Consider the following 23,231-nt stretch of genomic DNA (forward strand, 5'->3'; position numbering starts at 1 on the left):
TCAAGCCATGTGGGAAAATAAGCTGTACTGAGGTGCATCCGCAGTTCCTACCGGGAGATGATGTAATAAATTGTGCATTGTAAGCGAAAGACCCAAAGGTTCAATCGGACAGACAGGACCAAATCCAGTCCAAGTAAAGAGAACATCAAGACGACCATCAAAAGAACATCAACATCTAAATGTGGAAGTAGATATTGACAGTGCATTCTGAAAAAATTAAGTACAAATGTGTCGATATCTATCTATACCACAACTGACTTAAGAGACATTCAGAAATCTAATGCAGATGTGTAGACGTGACCCGAGTGCACAAATGTAGGAAAAGTTGTGCCATAACCTACAAACGACGTAGCATGATAATGGAACACAGAAATGTCCATTTGAAACGTGATGCAGTGATTGGTGAGCTATGTATGAATGGAACCCACCAAAGGCACAACGGTTACATGAACAATGCTTGTAGTCTGTTTTCTCGACTTGTTTGGTTGAACCTCTGTCTATTTTAGCTGAGGAGCAGACTGTCGTAGATGGCAGAGTAATAGCAACATTAAGAGCCTGCTGTGTCTAAGCCTTTTTTTTAACCTTTTATTTTCAGTTTGTAAACAATAGGCAAAAGATATTTCGAGGTTACATTGTTAGCAGTCAATGTCTACATTTTTTTCCAAGTAATCAGTATCATACACATTTAAACCAGGTAGTATGACAAACATCAGCAACAGGCACTGAGCAATGTGTCCGATTCGTTGGAAGGAGAGAAAATAATAGCACATGAAATTTTAACTGAGGGATTACTGCTCATTAGCGTTGTTAAGGTATGCGTGCGCAGGTCCCCATATGCTCCTCCCTGGGTTGTGATCTTTTCAGGATTAAGACTCCGCATTAACAGAGCAGGTAGTCAGGTCTCTCAGGTAATTAGCACTACCCAGGGATGTTCTTGCTTTCCAGTGTATGGCCGTTCTACGTTTGGCCAGCAGCAACACTATCACCACCAGGTTTTGGAAAAGTTAATGGAATTCTTTGACGTACCCCAACTTTGCCATCAAAGGGGTGACATCTGAGGTTAATGAAGTTAGTTGTTACATTCCTGTCAGAACATTCTGCCAATACACCTGTTTCATTGGGCATGACAAGGCAATGTGTAAGACGTTTTATGTCTGGAACAGCACTTCACCCAACAATTTGGAGTCAATAGTCATAACAAAGCATTGGTCCTCCTAAATCATCTGCTGACAGCAGAATGACCATTTTGCATCAGTAATGTCCTGGCTTAAGCTCCGCTCCCACTTGACCTTAGTACGCACCTCATTGACCACCTCTGCCATGACAATTATACATTTAAAACTAGCTTGTGTGGGCTTCGGTTTACAATTAGCATGATGAGGACGGTGTCTAAGACTTTACAGACAAAATGTCGAATATTTCAACCTCAATAATTACTATTATTATTATCTTGCACTAAGTTGAACTGAATGTACTATTACTAGGTCATCGCACCACATTCAGAAGTTCAGTGATGACTTTCCTACGGTCCTGAGATTACTATTGCACACTGGAGTCTGCATAGGTTTGTGGAAATGTGGTATACACCCAGAATAGGCACGTTTTATGTAAACTCATTTATTGCAAAAAAAAAGTATTTTGAGCCGTTAAAATATTTTTGTGAAAATCTAGAGAGATCCCATTTCTTTCCACTTCCGGAACTGACGTCTTACAGGCGCGCAGTTTTAAGCCTGCTTTATTTGAAAAAATAAGTAATAATAAAATATCTTTACTAGTATGCCCTATCTGACCAAAATACATCAGTCTGTCTGTCTTTGTCTTTATTAGACAAGACCCCCGTGAAGCCTGCTGCCTGTTGCCAGTGGACTCGCCTCCCTTGCTAAACGGTCCCGGGGGGAACTGCAACGATCTCCATAACTCCGTAGCCATCAGCAGTGGGATTGGACCACAACTCCCATTGGCACCTAACTGACGCCGAGCACTTCTGAAACTATTGCCACTTGCACTTGTGATGAACATTCGAGCTAAACCATTTTACATTTTGTCTTTTTTGCCAATTTTATCCTCCAGTCACCAGGTCATTTTTATTACCACTTTTACGCGGGTATAAGTTTTCTAAATGTAAAGCAGCCTTGTATTTTTTAAAGCAACTTAATGACTGTGACATTTGCTCTGCTGTTGCAAGCTTTTTAAAGTGCACTTTAGCCAAGAGAAGGCGCCCCCAGATACCTAGCCCCCCTGCTCACCCCTCACGAACCCTCATCCGGCCATGGTCTGAGCTCCCCCAGGAGAACTGGATTCAAGATTTGGAAAAGAACAGACCTCAGTCGGTTCCCTGCCCAGTCATAGCGTATAATAACTTCAGCAGTTGGATAGAAGACTCCTTGAACTAGGTCCTCCCCAAAGCCCTGATCACAAAAAAGAGCAGCTCACACAGATCGCCCTGGTACTCCGCTGAACTACGCACCTTGAAACAGAGCTGTAAAATATTAGAAAGACGCCGGAGGAAAGGCTTTGCATCCGACAGCAAGCTCACCTATAGAAGGGCCGTATGCAAATACAGAGCCGAAATATAAGAAGCTGAGGCATCTTTCTGTAAGGAAAAAATTCGGCTAGCTGCCAATTCCCCCAGAGAGACCGTTTCCATCATAAAAAGGCTCCTCAAAAGCCCAGCCCCTCTAGCCCCCACTGACCCCTATGGTACTCGCTGCGAAAACCAGGCTGAGTTTTTTTACACTAAAATTCAGAACATCATTAAAACGCTTCCTCGAATCGACCCCTCATGCATGAGCTCTGCTCCTGACCCCCCTCCCCCCCCCCCCCTTCACCAATCACTGTTTGGAGCTTTTTCCTCCTCTCCCCCTGGAAACTCTCCTGACCCTAATTTCCACAGTAAAAAGCGGATCGCCAAGATACCCAGCTCCCATGAACATCCTAATAAAAGCAGCATCCACAATTGGCCCCACAATCACTGATGTTATCAACGCCTCACTGAGCACAGGAGTAGTCCTCCCCCCTCTGGAAAGGGGCAATGGTCAAAACCCTTCTTAAGAAGCCTCAACTGGATCCTGCAGACCTTGCCCACTATCGCCCTATCTCCCTTCTGCCTGGGATTGCAAAACTCACTGAAAATATGTCAACCATATTCTTTCGAATTTCCTTGAAACCTTTAACCTCCTACCCTCCCAAACAGGTTTCTGGCCTCGGCAGAGCACGGAAACAGCCCTGCTAGCGGTTGTGGAGGAAAGCAGGAAAATCCTATATGCTGGAGGCTCAGCAACCATCATACTATTGGAGCTGAGTGCGGCATTCGACACAGTGAATCACCAAGTCTTGAACCATCATCTCATCAACTTGGAAGTAGCCGGAACTGCTCTGAGTTGGCTGCGCTCCTTCCTGAAAGAACGCTCCTTCTAGGTTTTTGAAGAGGGCTTGAGCTCCAAACCCCGGCCTCTTCTGTGTGGCGTACCGCAGTGCTCATCTTTTATCCCTACGCTCTTCAACGCTTATATGGCCCCTCTGGCTTTGATCATGGCCCCTTTCAGGATCCATATGGTTACCTACGCCGACGACACCCAACTGGTCGTAGCTTTAAACCAATCCACACAATAGTCCACGACCCTGAAAGCATGCCTCACGGAAGTCGTAAACTGGGTGGGGTCATCCCATTTGAAACTAAGTGGAGAAAAGATTGAGATTATGACTCTGGGCAATTTTGACAATACGACATTCAGAACCATGTGGCCAGCATGAATGAGCCCAGTGCCAACCCTTTAGCCTGAAATAAAGAGTCTGGTCATCTGTTTAGACCAGAATCTGACATTCAAAGCACAAGCTAGAAAGATAGTCACAACCTGTTTTGGCATGATAAGAATGGCCAGAAAAGTGCTTCCCTTGCTCCCTCCCCAAGCCAAGACAATTATGGTCCAATCTCTCGTACTCTCGAGGTTGGATTATGGCAACGTGCTTTACTTAGGAGCCCCGATTTCAGTGATCATCAAATTTCAGACTGTCCAGAACTGCGCAGCTAGACTGCTGACGGAAACACCCAAATTCCTTTCCGCAAAACCAGCCCTCCGCCTCCTACATTGGATTCCAGTGAAAGAGCGAATCACCTTTAAATCCCTCTGTATCGTCCATAGATCCTTACAGGGCATGGGCCCTCCTCTTATCTCAGCCATAATTCACCCATATAAAGCACAGAGAAAGCTCTGCTCGGATGAACTTCACTTAACTGACACCCTCAGAATCAAACGATCCAGAAGTGGCGGCAGACGTTTCTCTCTGAATGCTGGTAATGCACTGCCCCTCCTCCTCCGGAAAGAGACCAGCCATCCCGCCTCCCTCAAACAACTTAAAACCCTTCTTTTCCCCTAAATTATTTTGTTCCATCTGTTCACTAGTCATGCCTAGCCCTGAGAGGCCTTCTGGTAGCCATGTGCTCTACAAATGCTCTTTTCATTTCATTTCAATGTCCCACAGTTTAGAGCGTGAGACATAGTCAAACGCACTGGTCAGGTCCATAAAAGCCAGATGAGTGGAAGGCCCCTTTGCATATTTATATTTGGCCAAAATAAGGTGAAGATTAAGGCACTGTTCAATTGAGCCTACTCCCTTTCTAAAGCCATAGTGGCTGGAGGCCAAGATGTGGTTTGCATTAATCTTGTCCAGTAGGCAATCTAGCGCAACTCTCCCGATAATTTTGACAGAGGAATCCAAAAGGGATATCGGCCGATAACATTTGGGGTCGTCCATGTTACCTTTTTTAAACTTAGGCACAATGACCAATGAGCACCAAGACTTTGGCACTCCCTTGTTACAAACAGAATTAAAGACTGCAGTAAGTACCGGAGTCCAGAATACTGGATCTTCCTTAAAAAAGATCCAACGGGATTCCATCTGGTCCTGGAGCATTCTTGCCTTTGCTACACTCAATTGCCTTTCGGGCTTCTTCTTCATTAAAAACAAAATTTTTACATGCTAAGTTTGACTGTACTGACTCAACTGTAACAGCAGAGTCAATGGAATAGAGACCAGCGTAGTGCGTCCCCCAAGTCTCAGGTGATATATGGAAAGTTACAGTATCGCCTGGTAAGGTAGGAGATAAGACAGACCGAAGTGCTTTCCAGAAGGCATTGGGATCTTTGGAGCGACAAGCTCCCACTATTAATTCCCACTTCTCCTTCAAAGCTGACTTTCTCTTTTTTGTGGTAATCTTGTACAGTTTCCTACTTTTCCTAATCGCAATCAAATCTCCAGGTTTTTTCATTAAAGCCCTGTGTAGAATGTTATTAGCTTCTCTGCAGGCATTGTTAAACCATGGATGTGCTTGAGTGAGAGGCTGGGTGATAGGTCTAGAGTTTTTTTTTAACTTTATCTAATAAATCTACAAAGCTAGACAGGATACAGGCTGAGTCGCTTGGCATGCAATTACAACTATGCAGCAGGGCTGAACTGATGGGTATTACCTGGGACATTATGCTGTTTATGTTCTCTGAGCGTCATACCACCCTGCGCCCTGCGTACTTGGTGGATAATAACTGGGTGAATGAGGGCTCGGGCCTTTGCCGCATGAGTGGAGTGCTATCTTGGCAAAGATCGGGTTGTGGTCGCTATAAGACTAAATAAGGACCTCGCAGTCCTTAATAAAGGGGAACATACCCCCCGTGACAAAATTATAATCAATGATAGTTGCTGCCCCCCGTCCTATAAAGGTGAAAATGTGATGATCTGTCCGTATGGGGGCCCCATTAACCATACCCCTGTCTAACAAATAGGAAGATAGGACCTGCCCCCTAGCATCCATCACATTAAGGACAGACTCTTGGGCAATTGTCTCTAAGGTAGTTAGAGAAAAAGACGGAGGATAACCCAATTTTGAATTGAAGTCCTCCGCCAACAGCAGCTTAAAGGGACAGTCCGCTTGAGCTTCTCTCTCCGCAAGCTTATCAATTAACACAAATAGGCCATGTAAGTCCCACTTGGAAGTAAAATTGTTATTGTAGAAATGTACAGCTTATTACTATCATTACAGGTAAGGCAAAAGGCCTATGCTTTCCCCTGTTCCTGGGGTAATTGTACAATCGGGCCAGCAATTTCCACTTTAAACCAGGCCGACAGGCCCCCTTTAGTTCTACCTGCTTTAGATGGAATGGTGGGCAGGCTAAAACAATTAAACCCGTCAAAAGTGATATCCTTGCTCTCCCAAGTTTCTTTCAAGAAGACTATATCATAGGTCAAGATAAAAGATCGCCAACCATCCAATATAATCTTTGAAGCTACTCCCGCTAAATTCCAGTTTAAGATTTTCAATACTACGTTGTCTATTTGCATATTTTCTATACCCATACAAACACTGGCCCCTAGAAGGAAAGGGTTCTTAACAGGACCAGAGGGCAGTTGATGGACAGTGGTTAACCTAGCAAGGGCCCCCTCAGAGTTCTCGGGGTCCAGTCCTGCACCCCGCGGATTATCTGAAGAGGAATTGTTTGCTTGTACAGCTGGAATAAAGTTACAAGGAAACCCAACCTTCTCCATAGGGCCAGACACCGTGGGTGGAGGATGATGTCGGGGGGAGGTTGGCAATTGGGTAAAAACTAAATTATCAGATACCGTGTCCACCTCCTGGAGATCAGGACACACAGTCACTTCCTGGAAACATCAATCGATATCTTCCAGCCCGACCACTGGAGCAAATCAGTTGGTCAAATAGAGAGATACAGAAGGAGGGGATACATCAGTCAAGAACCACTTGCCCCGGTCTGTTCACCTACCTTCATTCACGTTTTAAGGAGTATCATTAGAAGTACTCTATGTGCGATAAATGGCACACCAAGTGATTTGCCAGTTGCACCTCCACTTTGTTATTAAAGACTTTTCCTCCCCTTTCTATCATACCTTTGACTGCTCCTTGAAGTATGTGATAGTACAGTACACAGTACTTTAAGACTGGGCCTTGAAACACTCTTTAAGAAACCTGTAACTACCATACCTCTGCTGGCCAAATCTCTAGAAAGGGCAACCTAGAATGTTTGCTGTTTCTAAGTGCTGTATTAACAGGTATTTCTATATCTCAGTGTATTAATGTTCTCTTTATTATCCGCTGAAAAATTGAGTTGGGCTTTCTGGGATTCAAACTTTTAACCTGCAGGTCACACATAATATCAACAGCGATACCTCACAGAGTCTTGTGCGGTACGTTTGTAAATATAACACCTGCGGATTGTTTCGTTGTGAAGGTAGATTGTTCTGTTGTGATAGGGCAGAGCCATCATTTCTGTCAGGACAGGATGGTAGAACAATCAGAAACAGCAATATATGGTTCTCTTCCAGGGGATCCTCATCAATAGTCATAAGCACTAGAATATTCCCACCCATGCGCGGGACACCGGAAACACAATCATATATGTGCCCCACATATATGTATCTCCATATATATATATATAAAATAAGGAACTGCAGCCTTATACACACCAGAGTTGAATAATCCTGTAAGAACTCCCCATTATATCATAAAAGCATACATTAGAAACGGGGAAAAACAACAGCAAAACATGTTTTGAATCTGTTTTAATGCTTAGCAGTCAGAAGAAGCTCTCACATAGGACTGAAAGCATATACAGCTCCCAGGCTGCATTGCAAAAACATAGTCTAAAAAGACTGAAAAGCTAACTCATAGCAACATAGAGATAAACTGGCACTGTGCCTTTAAAGCAGTCATGACCCCCAGCTTCCAATCATGCCACAGGGGTGACAGTTAGGTCAGTTGTTTTTTCCGGCTCCTTCAGGAAGGACCTTGGTTACACAGCTCCACTTCTTTCTAATTTTAGTCAGAAATGATCTTCACTTTTTTGAAATATTTTGACTTACTTCGACGTCTTCCGTCTTCTGAAGTACGGTTCTGTCTTTGTTTGACAATTTTAGGCATGTTTTTCCACTCAAAATGCCATCCCTTTTTGACCCCTGTCTTTCTTTGGTAAAAAGAAGGCCAGCTCAGAATCTCATGAGGTCTATATTCTTTGTTTGCCTAAGGACCATGACCCTAAGGCTTGTCCTCATTGCCAGACCCTGGCCAAAAGGACTTTAAAGGACAGAGAAAGAATCCGTCTTTATGGGCTGGCAGAAAAGTCTTCCAGAGGCAGGTCACCGGTGAAGAAAAGCTCCAAGAGGGCTAGATCTTCATCCAGAAGCAATATCCCTCACCCTTCTACTTCAGCGTCGGGCTCGGCGCTGAAAAGTCTACCTCCGGTAGGTAATTTCTCCAAGAAAAGGCCATCGACGTCTGGCTCGCCGGCGAGAAGACATCGCCATTCAGATACGTTGTCGACGTCGAAGAATCGTGGTCCTCCGCCGTCAACAACCCGGCGAGGATCAACGTTGAGGAACAGAAGCCCTCCGCCATCGTCAACTCGGCGACGATCGGTGTCGAGGAGTAGAAGTACCCCGCCGTCATCAGCACAACGTTCGGCGTTGAGGGCAGGATCCCCTCCGTCGTCGTCAGTCCATCGACGTCGAGGGGCAAGAGTCCTCCGCCGTCGTCAACCCGGCGACGATCGACCTCGAGGATTGGAACTCCTCCGTTGTCTCGACGACGATCGGTGTCGAGGATCGGCACCCCTCTGCCGTCGTCGAGGAAGAAGAGCCCTCCGCCGTCGTCAACATGGCGACGTTCGGCGTCGAGGAGCAGAGCCCCTTCATCTGTATCTGCACAACGACGTTCGGCCGTCGTCGGCTCATCGACGTCGAGACGAAAGGATGTTCAGGCGTCATCTACAAGGCATTCGACGTCCAGAAGTAGAGAAGCCTTGTCGAGATTGGATCCAACAACAGACTGGAGATCGACGTTGATAAGAAGCTCCGGACCGACTTCGAGAGGCGCACGCCTAAGGTCAAGGCCTACCTCCGTGATGTCTAGAGAAGGATCGGTGGTTCTGGTAACAGAATCCGCGTCACGCCATTCTTCCTCTCATTCCTCCAGACATCCTTCAACGAGATCTGCCTCTCCAGAAAGGCGTTACAGCAGACCTACTCATAGATCTTCATCACAGCACAGGGAGGCTTTTTCCTGCTGTGCACTTGTCTCCAAGATGGCTCCTCCCCCTGCATCACTGGAATAAGGATACAGGAGCAACACAGCGGATGCAAGAATACGCCAGTCACCTCCATAGGTCACCTTTACAAAGATTGGTATGTATGTATGTATAGGCATTTATATTTGTATATAAAACAATATCCCAAAGGGTGTAAATTCAAAAAACAATAACCAATAACTAATAAGGATATCTATACAGTATTATCCTAAAGGAAAAAATAAGGAGTCAATAATTTTGTTCATGATTGTGCTAAACAAGCATCAGTTTATGATTTTTCAGAAGTTATGAAAGGCAAATTGAGTAAATACAAACAGTTACAGCACTGTGTAAATAAATTAGCCCAAATGGTATGTACAAGGTGCACGAGTGCAGTGAGTGGTGACACTACGGCAGCGCAAGTGACAAAGAATATATACAGCGTGGTCGGCGCAGAGTGCAAAGTGCAGATATATACAGTGAAATTCAATGGTTTCCAATTAATTCAATGTTTTGGTTCAAAGTTCATTTGGGTAAAACCACTGAAGAAGCGCCTAAAGTCTGGCTGTGAAGTCGACGGCGTTTCGATCCGTATCACTATGGATCATCTTCAGGACGGGAAGGGCTGGGTGCAGTGCTGTAAAGGAGTGAGATAATAACGAGGCATTAGTCCTCATGGTAAGGGGGCTGGGTGGTGGGGAACGTCAAGGGGGTGGGGGCAGGATACGGGACAAGGACCGGAGTGAAAGGCTTACCTAGGTCCAGTGAATTCCTGACCAAAGTGAGTAGCCTTGAGATGAATCAGGTAAGGGGAGATCTTGATCGGGGTCCTGGAGCGCTAAAAGAGATTACGCCATTTTTATTCATCTGGGCGGTAACATGGGAAAGGTGCTGGTATAATAGGAAACAGACCTTTACTTACCAACAGAATCTTGGATGGTCCGGGGGGGTGGGGGCACAAGGGCCGTGAGGTGGCGTGAAAACGTCCACTGCGGCGTCACGAAATTCAATTATCTAAGAAGTAGATAGGGATCAGTGGTATCACCCGTAATGTCGGGTCTTTAGGAACAAATTGAAAAAGCCACATGGGTGAGACATGGCGTCTTACCTTCGTGTTGGGAGTGGCGTGTCCAGAAGAAGGAGCAAATCTGCGGAGTTAACGGAAAGCGGGGATAAGTAATTGTGTGGAAAGCAGGGCGAGAGATAAAACGGGGAGCAAGAGTAGCGTCTTACCGTCTTCTCTCTACCCGATAGATCCAATGGCAGCAGTCCGTTGCTATGGTAATCAGCCGTGTGGTTGTATTACCTATATGCCGGTTGGTTCAGGGAGCAGGGAAAGCGTAGGTAGTCGCGGCACGTAATGAACTTTCCTCTCCCAGCCCTCACTCGAGTAGCTAGGGACGCCGCACGTCACCCGTGGCTTTCTCCAATCACGGCCCCTCTCTCAACAAGGGGCTTTCCCTGCTCCCTGAACCAACCGGCATATAGGTAATACAACCACACGGCTGATTACCATAGCAACGGACTGCTGCCATTGGATCTATCGGGTAGAGAGAAGACGGTAAGACGCTACTCTTGCTCCCCGTTTTATCTCTCGCCCTGCTTTCCACACAATTACTTATCCCCGCTTTCCGTTAACTCCGCAGATTTGCTCCTTCTTCTGGACACGCCACTCCCAACACGAAGGTAAGACGCCATGTCTCACCCATGTGGCTTTTTCAATTTGTTCCTAAAGACCCGACATTACGGGTGATACCACTGATCCCTATCTACTTCTTAGATAATTGAATTTCGTGACGCCGCAGTGGACGTTTTCACGCCACCTCACGGCCCTTGTGCCCCCCCCCCTCCCCCCCCCCCCCCGGACCATCCAAGATTCTGTTGGTAAGTAAAGGTCTGTTTCCTATTATACCAGCACCTTTCCCATGTTACCGCCCAGATGAATAAAAATGGCGTAATCTCTTTTAGCGCTCCAGGACCCCGATCAAGATCTCCCCTTACCTGATTCATCTCAAGGCTACTCACTTTGGTCAGGAATTCACTGGACCTAGGTAAGCCTTTCACTCCTGTCCTTGTCCCGTATCCTGCCCCCACCCCCTTGACGTTCCCCACCACCCAGCCCCCTTACCATGAGGACTAATGCCTCGTTATTATCTCACTCCTTTACAGCACTGCACCCAGCCCTTCCCGTCCTGAAGATGATCCATAGTGATAAGGATCGAAACGCCGTCGACTTCACAGCCAGACTTTAGGCGCTTCTTCAGTGGTTTTACCCAAATGAACTTTGAACCAAAACATTGAATTAATTGGAAACCATTGAATTTCACTGTATATATCTGCACTTTGCACTCTGCGCCGACCACGCTGTATATATTCTTTGTCACTTGCGCTGCCGTAGTGTCACCACTCACTGCACTCGTGCACCTTGTACATACCATTTGGGCTAATTTATTTACACAGTGCTGTAACTGTTTGTATTTACTCAATTTGCCTTTCATAACTTCTGAAAAATCATAAACTGATGCTTGTTTAGCACAATCATGAACAAAATTATTGACTCCTTATTTTTTCCTTTAGGATAATACTGTATAGATATCCTTATTAGTTATTGGTTATTGTTTTTTGAATTTACACCCTTTGGGATATTGTTTTATATACAACTACCTATACCCCAATCCCAACTGGTTGATGGGTTTATACTCCTGTTCTTAGTATATAGGCATTTATATAGCGCACTACTTACCCGGAGGGTCCCAAGGCGCTTCGACCGCTGCGAAACCCTTCCTGGCTTCCCTGAGAGATGGTCCCTTAATGGGTATCTCCAGGGTGAGACCAGGCATCCCCGGCGGTCTGGTGGCCCGTTAGTGAAGATGAGGCAAGCTAATGCCCAGAGTTGCCGAGTGTGATCGCTGATCAGAGTGGGCACCGAGGCGAGAGAATTATCGAGTCCGCTGACCCTGGTCCAGAAACCTGCCGCGCCGGGAATCGAACCCTGGTCCCGAGCCGTCCTCTGCCGTCCTCTGCTCTCGGGTCTGCCGCCTCTAACCAGTGAGCCACACTACACTTGGTGCAGGAAATGGACAGATCGCGTTCTCCCAGACGCGAGGAGCGCACGGGAAGGTCGCGGGAACGAAGACATAGTTCCCATCGCAGAGGGAGAAGGACACCGTTGTGGTTTTCTTCTTCCACCCGATCATCGAAGAGGGATTATTCCCCTACCCTATCAGACAGCCCTTTATCGAGAGTGTCTCCGATAGATGACATCAACAGCTACCATAATGTGCTTCAGAAAGGGGCTCAGAAGCTGAACATTGAGATGTCTACCCCTCAGGTGGCAACAACGGTGATTTTTGAGACTTTGCATCAGAGAGCAGTGTTTCTTCCATTACTTCCCCTGGTTCCTGGGCTTCTTGAACCGGTGATGGACATTTTCCTGACGCCAGCTACGATCAAGGCCTCACCAGCTCGAATTCTGAAAAAATACAAGCCGGCCTCCAGAGACCCTGTCTTCTTGAAGACAGATCTGCCTGCGGCCTCAGTTATCCTGGCGGCAGTGAGGAAAACTCATGCTGTGGCTGCGTCTTCATCGGTTCCCCCCGATAAAGAAAGTAGGTCCCAGGACTATTGGGGATGTAAGATTTGCAGCTCGGCAGCTTCATCATTAAAAGTCTCCAGTGCTGCAGCCTTATTAGGTCGCTATGATAGGGTCTTGTGGGACTCCTTGGATCGCTTCAAAGAGAAGCTGCCAAAAGAGGATCAAAAGGACTTTGAAGAGATCATCACCGAGGGGTTGCTTGTTGCCAACCAAGTGATCAGCACGGCAGCGGACGGCGCTACACTATTGGCGCATTCATATGCCCATGGAGTATGCGCCAGGAGATCCTCCTGGTTGAGACTGACAGCACTCAAGCCGGATGCGTAGCAGAGAATCCTAAATCTCCCGTTTTCGGGCTCCTCTCTGTTTGGCACCCATACAGATGAGGAAATGGGCAGGATGAAGGCGGAACTCAACACCCTCAAAGCCGTTGGCTTGGAGAAGAAGAAGGAGTTCAAGCGTCGATACAGGCCCAACCAGTGCAAGGGATACCAGCATAAGGTTGTAACCCCTCAATGGTCCCAAGGAAAAAACCAAGGCAAGTCGCAATATCAGGGCCGTAAATCAAATAGAGGTAGAGGTGGTCACCAGCAGCAGTCTTCTACCACTGCCAGATCGTCAGGGAAGCCATGAGCAGAAGCTTCCTCTGGCGCCGTTGCCCACTCCAGTTGCTTCACATCATCTGGCAGAGTGGTGCAGCATCACAAAAGATCAATGGGTGCTCAATATACTGCGCAATGGATACGCACTACGTTTTCGTGGGCTTCCAAAGGACATTCCTCCAAAAAGATCTCGTCCTCACCAACTAAAGTTGGTCCTGCAGGAAGTGGCAACCCTTCTGCGAACAAAAATGCCATAGAAGAGGTTCCTTCCGCGCAGCGAGGGAAGGGAGTCTACTCCAGGTACTTTCTTGTGCCCAAAAGAGACCAGGAGCACAAGTTCAGACCTATCCTGGACCTTTGCCTGCTGAACAGAGTCATCATGAAGGAGATGTTTCGCATGTTGGCCCTTCATCAAATATGTCCACATCTGCAAGCAGGAGATTGGATGTGTTCAGTGGACCTTCAAGATGCGTACTTCCCTATACCCATTGCTCCACGTCATCACAAGTATCTGCGGTTTGTGGTCGGAGACAAGCACTCTCAGTACAATGTCTTACCATTCGAGCTGAATTCTGCCCCAATTGCAAGGCAGTGGTGGTGGCCGCCCTACACAGAAAAGGTCTGTTCGTCTACCCTTACTTAGATGATTGGCTCCTCAAAGGGCCATCTCCACAACAAGTAAGGAGCGATTTCCAAGTCTGTCTAGAGCAACTACACAAACTAGGTCTTCATGTCAACATGGAGAAGTCTATACAACAGCCCACACAGACGATCCACTATCTGGGATCGACTGGATACAAGCCAAAGAGCGTTTCCTTCGGAGGAGAGACTTTCTTCAATGCAGCAGAAGTGCAAGGCTCTGCTTCATACAGATCGCCCAGCAGTCCGACAAGTGGCATCTCTGCTGGGGTCGATGGTCTCCTGCATATTTCTCATCCCCAACGCCAGGCTGAGAATGCGACCGTTGCAGCAAGATCTAGAAGACAAGTGGGACCAAGCAAAGGGTCGCTGGGAGGATCGGATCGTGCACTCCCAAGCAGCGAAATCCTCCATCAAGTGGTGGACTCGGACGCAGAATCTGTTGGTGGGAGTCCGTTTCCATCAATTAGTTCCAGTGCAATCGTTGATACCGGATGCATCTCTGCAAGGACGGGGGGCACACATGGGGTGCCTTCAAATGCAGGGCCGGTGGTCCACGAAAGAACAGTCCTACCACATAAACATGTTGGAGCTACGAGCAGTCCATCTTGCTCTGAAAGCTTTTTTGCCTTCGATCACGTCCAACTCAGTCCTGATCCAAACAGACAACCCGACCACCATGTATAATCTAAACAAACAGGGTGGTACGTGCTCTCGCCTTCTCTCCCTGGAGGCTCAAGCGATCTGGCACTGGCTTCTGGCTCGAAACATCTCTATAGTGGCAGTGCACCTTCCGGGAGAGCAGAATGTCAAAGCAGACGCACTCAGTCGGCACTTCGAAGATCAGCCAGACTGGATGCTGCATGACGAGGTGGTGGCAGATATTTTTCAACAGTGGGGTCGTCCATCAATAGATTTGTTTGCAGACGACAAAAACAAAAAATGCCACGCCTTCGCATCCAGATTCCACCGTCCAGGGACAAGGGGGAATGCGCTTTTTATGGATTGGTCAGAGACATTTGCTTACGCCTTCCTCCTCTGCCTCTGATCCCGAAGGTGGTGTCCAGGCTCATCAGATCCAACATGAAGATGACTCTGATAGCGTTGGGAAAGGTCTATAGCCAAGTGACAGACAATGATTAGATGATTTAGTTTGTGGTTTTTTGTAAATAAAAACCTGGAATGAACAGTATATTAAGTCCACTTATGTACAGAAATCAATAAACAAATTATTTCTGATAAAGCTTTATTGTTTATTGTTATTGATTATTTTTTTCTTTGTTTTCTACAATTTTTTTGTATATATAGCTTTTATAAGTGATTATGTGTTTAAATTTATATAGTCTTGAATTAAAAAATACAAAAGAGAAAATACACAATCAATAGACATGAAACATATATACAGTGATGAAGGCAAAGCGGTAGACACCACTACGCGCGTTTCGGCTCTTGAGCCTTCTTCAGGTGACCGTCTATTGTTCTATAAGCAATAAAAAGATATATGGATAAGATTACAAACACAGACATATTATGTACAATATATTAGAAAAGACATATATACAAAGTATTTACATTTCTCACAGTTTTCTAATGGCGAAAACCTTATTATGTACAGTGGACTAAGGGCAGACATACATATTATTTACAATTATAGCAAGTTATTGAGGGCAGTATAGTTGTGTCATCATATTGATGGAAATTCATTTCATCTACAATTGTTTTGAGACAAGGTATAATGGTTTTGTAAGGGCGTAACATTTCTTATATACATGGGAAATTTTATACATTACATTATTTACATATTTATACACTTCAAAACATGTTGGTGGTTAGCTGTTTACCTGTAGGTTACCCTAGATCTATTTTAGTTGACAGTAATCAATAGACATCATTTGATTATACATTTCAGAACATGTAGATGGTTAAGCTTTACCTGTTGGTCATCATAGATCTGTTTTACTTAACATCAAGTGATAGACATTCTTTAATTATATCTATCTGGATGATTCTGATAGCTCCAGACTGGCCACAGCAGTGGTGGTACCCGGACCTTCTTCAGTTATCGGTACTCCCCCACAGGAGGCTGCCGTACAGAGCGGACCTGCTGACCAAGATGGACGGGAGGATTCTCCATCCCAGCCCTCCCTCCCTGAACTTGGCAGCATGGCCCCTGAGGTCCTACAATACGGACACTTGAATCTGCCGCAAGATTGCATGCATATTCTGAAAGAGGCTAAGAGGCCCTCCACAAGAGCGTTCTACGCTTTTAAGTGGAAGAGGTTCTACCTATGGTGTGTTGAAAATCATTTTGACCCTACGAAGGGGCAGGAAGACGTCATTCTTCCTTACCTTCTATATTTAGCTAAAGTCGGTATGCACTGCTGATGACGTCACATATTACATCACTCATAACATAGTCAGTGACATCACTCTTGACATCACTGATGACACCATCCTTGTGACAGAGTGACAGACCTCCTTTCAGTGTAATGTAACCCTTGAAACACATATTCAAAAATAGAAACTAACATTTTCAAAAAAATGGATATACCCATACCAGTTACAACAACCAATTCAGTAATTCCACCATCTATATACACATCCACTCATTCACCAACAGTTCTATATAGTCACTCATACATATACTCACTCATCATATGTAGTGATACACCTATACATCCTGTTACACACCGACAGTCATCCAAAAGTTACTCACACACAATTTAATAGGTTTTTTAAATGCTAATTCCTAACTATAACTGGTGTGAAACCTATGTTTTTTTTCAGTGAATATATATATATATATATAGAGATACATATATGTGGGGCACATATATGATTGTGTGTCCGGGGTCCCGCGCATGGGCAGGAATATTCTAGTGCTTATGACTTTGATGAGGATACCCCTGGAAGAGAACTAGGATTACAGGTCAGTAACTAACTTGTTGATTCTGTTTGACTGATCTGTGGCCTTCAGCACAGTGCATTTCTCCATTTCCTTTTTTTTGCGTTTTGGAAATTCTGATGGTGGACAAGCCTCGTGGCCTGAGCTATATTCAGTCATTTCCACCCATAAAAACTTGGATGGTGGTAGTGGGCCAGTTGCACCAGATTCTAGTTGTGTGCTGCTGCAGAGTTTTGTATGTTTGGTAGCATTATCTAATATCTCCATGGACCCGTGATTGCCTGATTTCCAACACTATGGAAGGATGAGCACGCTGTGGAAATGACACCCAGCTTTGCTTCAGTTTAGAAGAGCAGATTTGTAAGTCCAAACTCTTGCCAGCTGATTGCCTGATTGGAACTGGGATAGTAACCAGCAGACTGAGACTAAACACGGCTAGCACTGAGATCCTACTCAACAGCACCTTAAAGACAGGCTAATGCTGGAAATAGGCTTGAAAAGCCCAGAGCTGATACTACAGGGGGACTTGTTAAAATATTACATCAGAGTGCTGAGAGTGCCCGAAAACAACCTTAAACACTTTCTAAAAATAATTTTTGGACAAGCGGGCTCCCCGTGGCATACCATGGTGGAAAAAGGTATCGCCTCACTGAAAATCGAGGGCAAGAGCTTACCCCTCCCTGAAATCCCCAATTCAGCCTGGGCACAAACCGTAAAGCGCCAAGTCCAGATCATCTCATTTGAGCTTGACTGCTTTTCACTACGGCACAACACATCAACCCTGGCCCTGGATAAGTCTTACATCCCAGGAAAACCTCAACCATACTTGCAAGACTCGCTATCAATTCAAGCGAGAAAGAAAATTCTGTATCTATGCCTTCTGGACCTCAGGATTGTGGACTTTAACCCAAAATGGGCACGTACGGATGGTGCCATCGCCTGCCGGCTATGCAACTACCGCAGAGAATCCTGGTTGCATCTTTTGTGCTGCTGTACCAAGCTGGACAGCGATCGACATCGTCTGTTGTGCCCGGCCCTATGGACCCAAGGCTACAGAACCTGTAGAGAGGCCTTGGATTGGTGCTTTTCGGTAACCACGACCTGCCTACTAGCCAAGTTTGGCAAGTTTATCCACCAAGTCAGAAAGGCACTTGAGCACCACCAAAAGGCCACAGTCCACAACAGTCCTGATATAGCGTAAGGTACACCATCTGGAATCCCCAATCACACTTGCTGATGGTTAATTTAGCATGTAAAGTAAGTGCGATCACAGGACTTAAAATACAAAGCAGGGTTGGCCTAGGGCCCCACGAAGAACACTTTGACAGCCAGCTGGAATCTTGTCTCGAACATTCATGCTGAACTACCACAAAAGCTCTAATTTCTCGAAGGCGGAAAGATATGGACTAAACAAAAAACAATTCCTAGTATTTCCTTTTCTCTTATATTTTTTAGTAGTTTTTAATGGACATAAAGTAGTAAAAATACATGTCATGTTATTTTTAAAGTTCGACATAGGGTTTTATTGGGCGAAGGGCTCCCCGGGTGGGGGGGGTTGTTCATGTGTTTTATATTGTAAAGATTTTAATTAATCGTACAGTCAATAAAGATTACTTACTTGAGACAAGTTATTCTTACCTAGTGAATTCTTTTGCTGAGTTCTTTGGGAAATTATTGCCTAGGAAGAAAAAAAGGTAGGAATCTAGAGGTTATGCTGATTCTTAATATGAACAGAAACACAAATATGGGCTATGGTAGCGTGTGCGCTTCCAAGAGCATCAGACAAAGATCATCCTGCAATGGCTCTCAAAGAAGCATGGAGGTCTAGTAGTGAGTGATTACCAGTTTCTGAATCGATGGCTGTAGCAGCTCCTTTGGTGGTCTATCCAGTGGACTGTGAGTGGAATGTAAGAAGAGAAGGGCAGAACACTGCTGCCACCTTGGCAAACATTTTTAGGAAACTGGGACATATCTCTAACTTTGAGGGAGTCTTACACTAGATTCCGAGGGCAAAGAGAATAGGTTCAATTTAACATGTCTTACTCTCACTGTTCAGTCAAGCGAAGCTCTGACATAGCTAGTCAATACACTCCTAGGTGGTTGCTCAGATCCAAGAATCTAGTTCTCCTGTCTGTACTAGGTTTAGTTAACCTTGTCACCTAGGGTGAAACTGGTGTTCCATTTCGGGCACCATTGCTTTGAAGCCAATTACCTATTTCATGTAATGTAGTTTTGTACTACCCTTTATAGAGTGCTTTCTCAGAGGACCATATAGAAAAAAACATATATCACTGATCCAGGACTTTTTTGTGTGGTACATAAGAACAGTTCACGTTTAGGTAAGATGAATTGAGGATGACGCGCTAACTGGCAGTCAGCTCGCTGAAAACAAACTCAATCGTTTATTAAAGAAGTGACAGAACTGTAGTGGATAATAAACTTAAAATGTTTTGTGCACCATTTTAATCTAAGAAACGGCATTTGTGGGCTTTTTCTATATAGTATGTTTGTTTCTGTTAGGTACACTAAATACTCTGTTGCTGATAGGCACTATAGCCTCAGTGTGCAGACTGAAGGAAGGTAGTGCATTTCTGCTTTCAGTTGCTTAGAAAAAAAAGTGAATGACCTTCCTTATGGAAGGATTTTACTACAAGTCTGAAGTATCCCAATATATTGTCCATGTTATTGGCATATCCTTTCCACCACTTTCCCAGTCACTAGAATGTTGTAGTGATGGTGCCATTAGGAATGTTGGGACTATGTGAGCAAATGGACAGTTGAGAGTGGGCTGAGCAGCATACTGGCTGCTCATGGTGGGGTCTATACTGGCTGATCTACATAACTTGTATCCATCTACAATATATCATCTTGAACTATTTCTAGTCTCATGGACCTCGTTACTACAAAGTCCCAGTAGCAAGAGCGAATGCTCTACAGCTATACCCCACTAATCCAATATCTGTGGCCTTTCGGATAGTAGGAATTCGGTGCAATTCAACTTAGTAGTCTTAGTCATGTTTCTTCTTAGCTGGGGGGTACTCTTGTACACTGGTTCATTTCAAAGAGGGTAGTCCCTCGATTTACTATTCACTCTGAGGATTTTTTATCTTTATCTCCTTTGGGTCATTTGTACCTGTGGGACTCCCAAGTTCATTCTAATGGTATGTCCTTAAGCTTAGGGTGATATGATGTGCAGTGCAGCTAGGTTTTCGCTTTGCTGGTGTCCTCTGCTCAATTCAAAATATGCATCTCTTTTCTCTGTTAAAGGGACTGAGAGTACCAGCTTCCAACAGTTGTTTTGTGCATTCTGTGATGCCAGAATTGCTGCTGTTGATAGACATATTTCCAAAGCGTCATTGGTGTATTTTCATAGGTTGCTAGGGCTTATGGAGTTATGAGTCCTGCAGGGGGCTATTTAGGTAGGGTGTGGTTTTTATCTTCTTTTACAGGCATTTCTTTCTTCCTTGCACCATCCATCCATGTAAAAGGTTAAAGTGTCTTAACAATTACCTGTACTGCTATTTTGGAGTATAAACTTCGAAGGTCTGACTTTTGGTGATAGTGTGCATTTTGCCGTAACACCATGATAGTGCTACCACAGTACAATCTTCTAAAGAACTAAACATACACCTTTATGTGAATTACCATCCTAACGTGTTTAACTAACAGCTTTTAAACTGAGTTTTTTTACAGACTTTATGTGTAGTGTGGTATCATTCCACCCTATTAAGCAGCAGGTTGGTACCGGACAGAGCCCTGTAATGAAGTTACTAAGGGCCCTCACTCAGCAACGGGTATGAAGCACCCATGCCCAGCTGTTGGTTGACATCCATCCTCATAAGGCAGCTGCTCTATGCAGTCATTAGACTTTATAACCTCAATCTCTCCTAATGAGGGGTGAGGAATATCTGCCTGAATAGGAACAATGCCGTAACCAAAAATATTCCTTCTGATTGAGCAGTGGTCCAATCATGAGTCATTACCAGGTAGGGGAGGGTTTACGTAGCTTGGCAGATCTGTTAATGTATGTGAGGATTCTTACAAGTAAACTATGATGTTTGGTGTTCATAGTTATTTTACTCAATTTTATCTGCCTTTTCCAGTGTTTATATGACGATAATGGCTGTTCTAATTATTATGTTCAACTATGGGTTTAGGTATACTGAATCCAATACCATAATACCTTTTCATGTGCTCTGATTTGGTAGGTCGAAAATGTAATGGGGCCCCTAGTGCCCCACACGTTCTCTGGTAGATCTGTTGTCCTCCAGGTTTTTTCTTCCAGTGAGTAGCTTGCAGGGAGAAATGTGTAAGAATCTGTCCATATTCCCTTTTTCTGCAGAGATACAGCTATGAACTCACATCTGTGGCCTAGGGAAATCTGACAGTGTGTGTAGCCAAAAAGAGTACATGTGCAAAGAGCAGGGCTTAGGGTAACCTGCTGGCTCCTCTCTTTTCTTTTGTATGCCTTGATGTCCTTTGAACCAAACAGCTTGTCTATAGCCATTCAGCTTAGTACCCATAGTGACATTGTACTTGGTTGCTCCACATCTACCTCTGATAAAGGAGTAATGTATTTCACTGAGTCATGTTGGCTTCTTATGTACTTTTTTCAGTAGAGAGCCTAGAAACCTAAAAAATTTGATTTGTATACCCTTAATTCCCTTCTTGGTTCAGTTACACACTTAGCTTAAATCACACCCTATGAAGGGGTATCCTAGCTGTACTGCCAGTTTCCAGCTTGAGTATGAGTTTCCTGTCAAACAACCTGGGTACTGTTCGACTAGGTAAACATCTGAGCATGCAGTACATAAGACGTCTGCATGGTCTACCATGATGCTATTACTAGTTGACAAAGAATGCTGAAATTCTTCGAGAATGAGGGATCAGTAACACAGCACCTGATACTGTTAAGTTACTTCAAATGCCATTTGACACTCTTGCGCTGCCTCCTACTTTCAGTGCATTGTAGCTTCTGCTGCCAAAAATGACTACAGCTGTAATTTTGACAGCCCATTTAATGACGTCCACACACACAATGGCCCAATATCCTGGTCTCTTGGTGGTGGCTTTTGAACTTCAGTAGAGCTACCGTTTAACTCTTTCCTTTAATTTCAAAGATGTCTTTCTCCTATAGGGTTACCCTATGACTGATGCAGCCCCCGGTGCCCCACAGGAAAAGAACGAACCCACACCTGAGACTTACTCCATGGAACTAAAGGAACTAACCCTGAGGTAAGACCACTTTTCATCCAACTATCTCCTTCTATGCTCTATTGACCCCCTACCATGAGGTAGGATTTATATTGCTGGCCTGGAGTAAGCTAGGATTATGTGGAAAGAGTGTTTGAAGAAATGATTCGTAGTTCCCCAAAAAGCCATGATTCAAGCCTTAATGCTTAAATTAGATATAACCTCCTTATTGGTAGAAGCCCGTGCTTGCAAATGTTTATTTTCTCATAAATTTAACAATGCTAATCCAAAATGTCCCATGAACATAGAGGCTCTCAATAGCACCAAGACCCACTTTCATGTCAAATTGTTACATTTGTTAGCATCTGTTTATTTAAATTTAATTTTTCTAATAATGATTCAATGGCTTGGGGAAGGAAAAATCTTTTCTTATTGAAAAGGCAAGAGCTCTCAGCCTACTGGCAGAAAGGGCTCACTGTCTGACCCAAAGATATGTAGTGCACTCTATTGAACATCTGCAAGATCCTGGGAGTTTTCCTTATTTAACTAAAATTCCTGACAGGAGAATGAGACACAACATTTTACTCATTGGCATCTACCCGCCAAGGAGAATCTCTTTTCATTGGAATAGGACTCATCGAAATCAAGGTATTTGCTGACGTGCACTTGGTGTGAAATATTATATAACCCATATACTCCTTGATTGTTTATACTTTATAGAGCTAAAAGCATTGACTCTTTGCCTCATTAGGTCTCGTTAACGAACGCAGCGCATGCGCTGCTTCGCTAGCGAGACTCTATTGTTGCCGCTTTGGTGAAGACAAATTATCTTCGAGGGGGTCTAGGAATTGTAACTATTTCGCGCCTGCTGATCCGGTTCTGATGGATGAGTGAGTACTGGCTGCTATGGGAAGTTATTCGCTACCTACTCTATTGTTGCGGCTTTGGTGCTGGAAGGGAGACAGGAGGTGGCACGCGCGGACAGGGTATGTGCACCTGTACGGAAGGAGATGTGCACTCCGTATGCGTGCACATCTCTTGTCCCCGGAGGCTGGCAGCACGCGCAGCGCACGCTTTCAGTTTCCCTCCCACCGTCGGCTTCACGGAGCCAGCTTGTTTTAAACTTGTATGAACTTTACTGGAGTTTCCCAGACAAATTATCTTCGAGGTGGTCTAGGAATTTTAACTATTTCCCGACAACTGATCAGGTTCTGACGGATGAGTGAGTA

At 44.9% G+C, this 23,231-nt stretch overlaps 1 protein-coding gene across 5 annotated transcripts in view; it reads left to right on the forward strand.

Moving 5' to 3' along the window:
• Positions 1-23,231, forward strand: part of GOLGB1 (golgin B1) — a 294,232-nt gene that overhangs the window by 238,567 nt on the left and 32,434 nt on the right. For all 5 annotated transcript variants that reach the window (XM_086918651.1, XM_086918690.1, XM_086918672.1 and 2 more), the window contains one exon: positions 21,947-22,044. In XM_086918651.1, the coding sequence (XP_086774777.1) occupies positions 21,947-22,044 (98 nt within the window). The remainder of the gene's footprint in view (positions 1-21,946; positions 22,045-23,231) is intronic.

This window comes from Lissotriton vulgaris, chromosome 1_1 (genome assembly GCF_964263255.1).
Source record: "Lissotriton vulgaris chromosome 1_1, aLisVul1.2, whole genome shotgun sequence".
In the NCBI taxonomy this organism is placed as follows: domain Eukaryota; kingdom Metazoa; phylum Chordata; class Amphibia; order Caudata; family Salamandridae; genus Lissotriton; species Lissotriton vulgaris.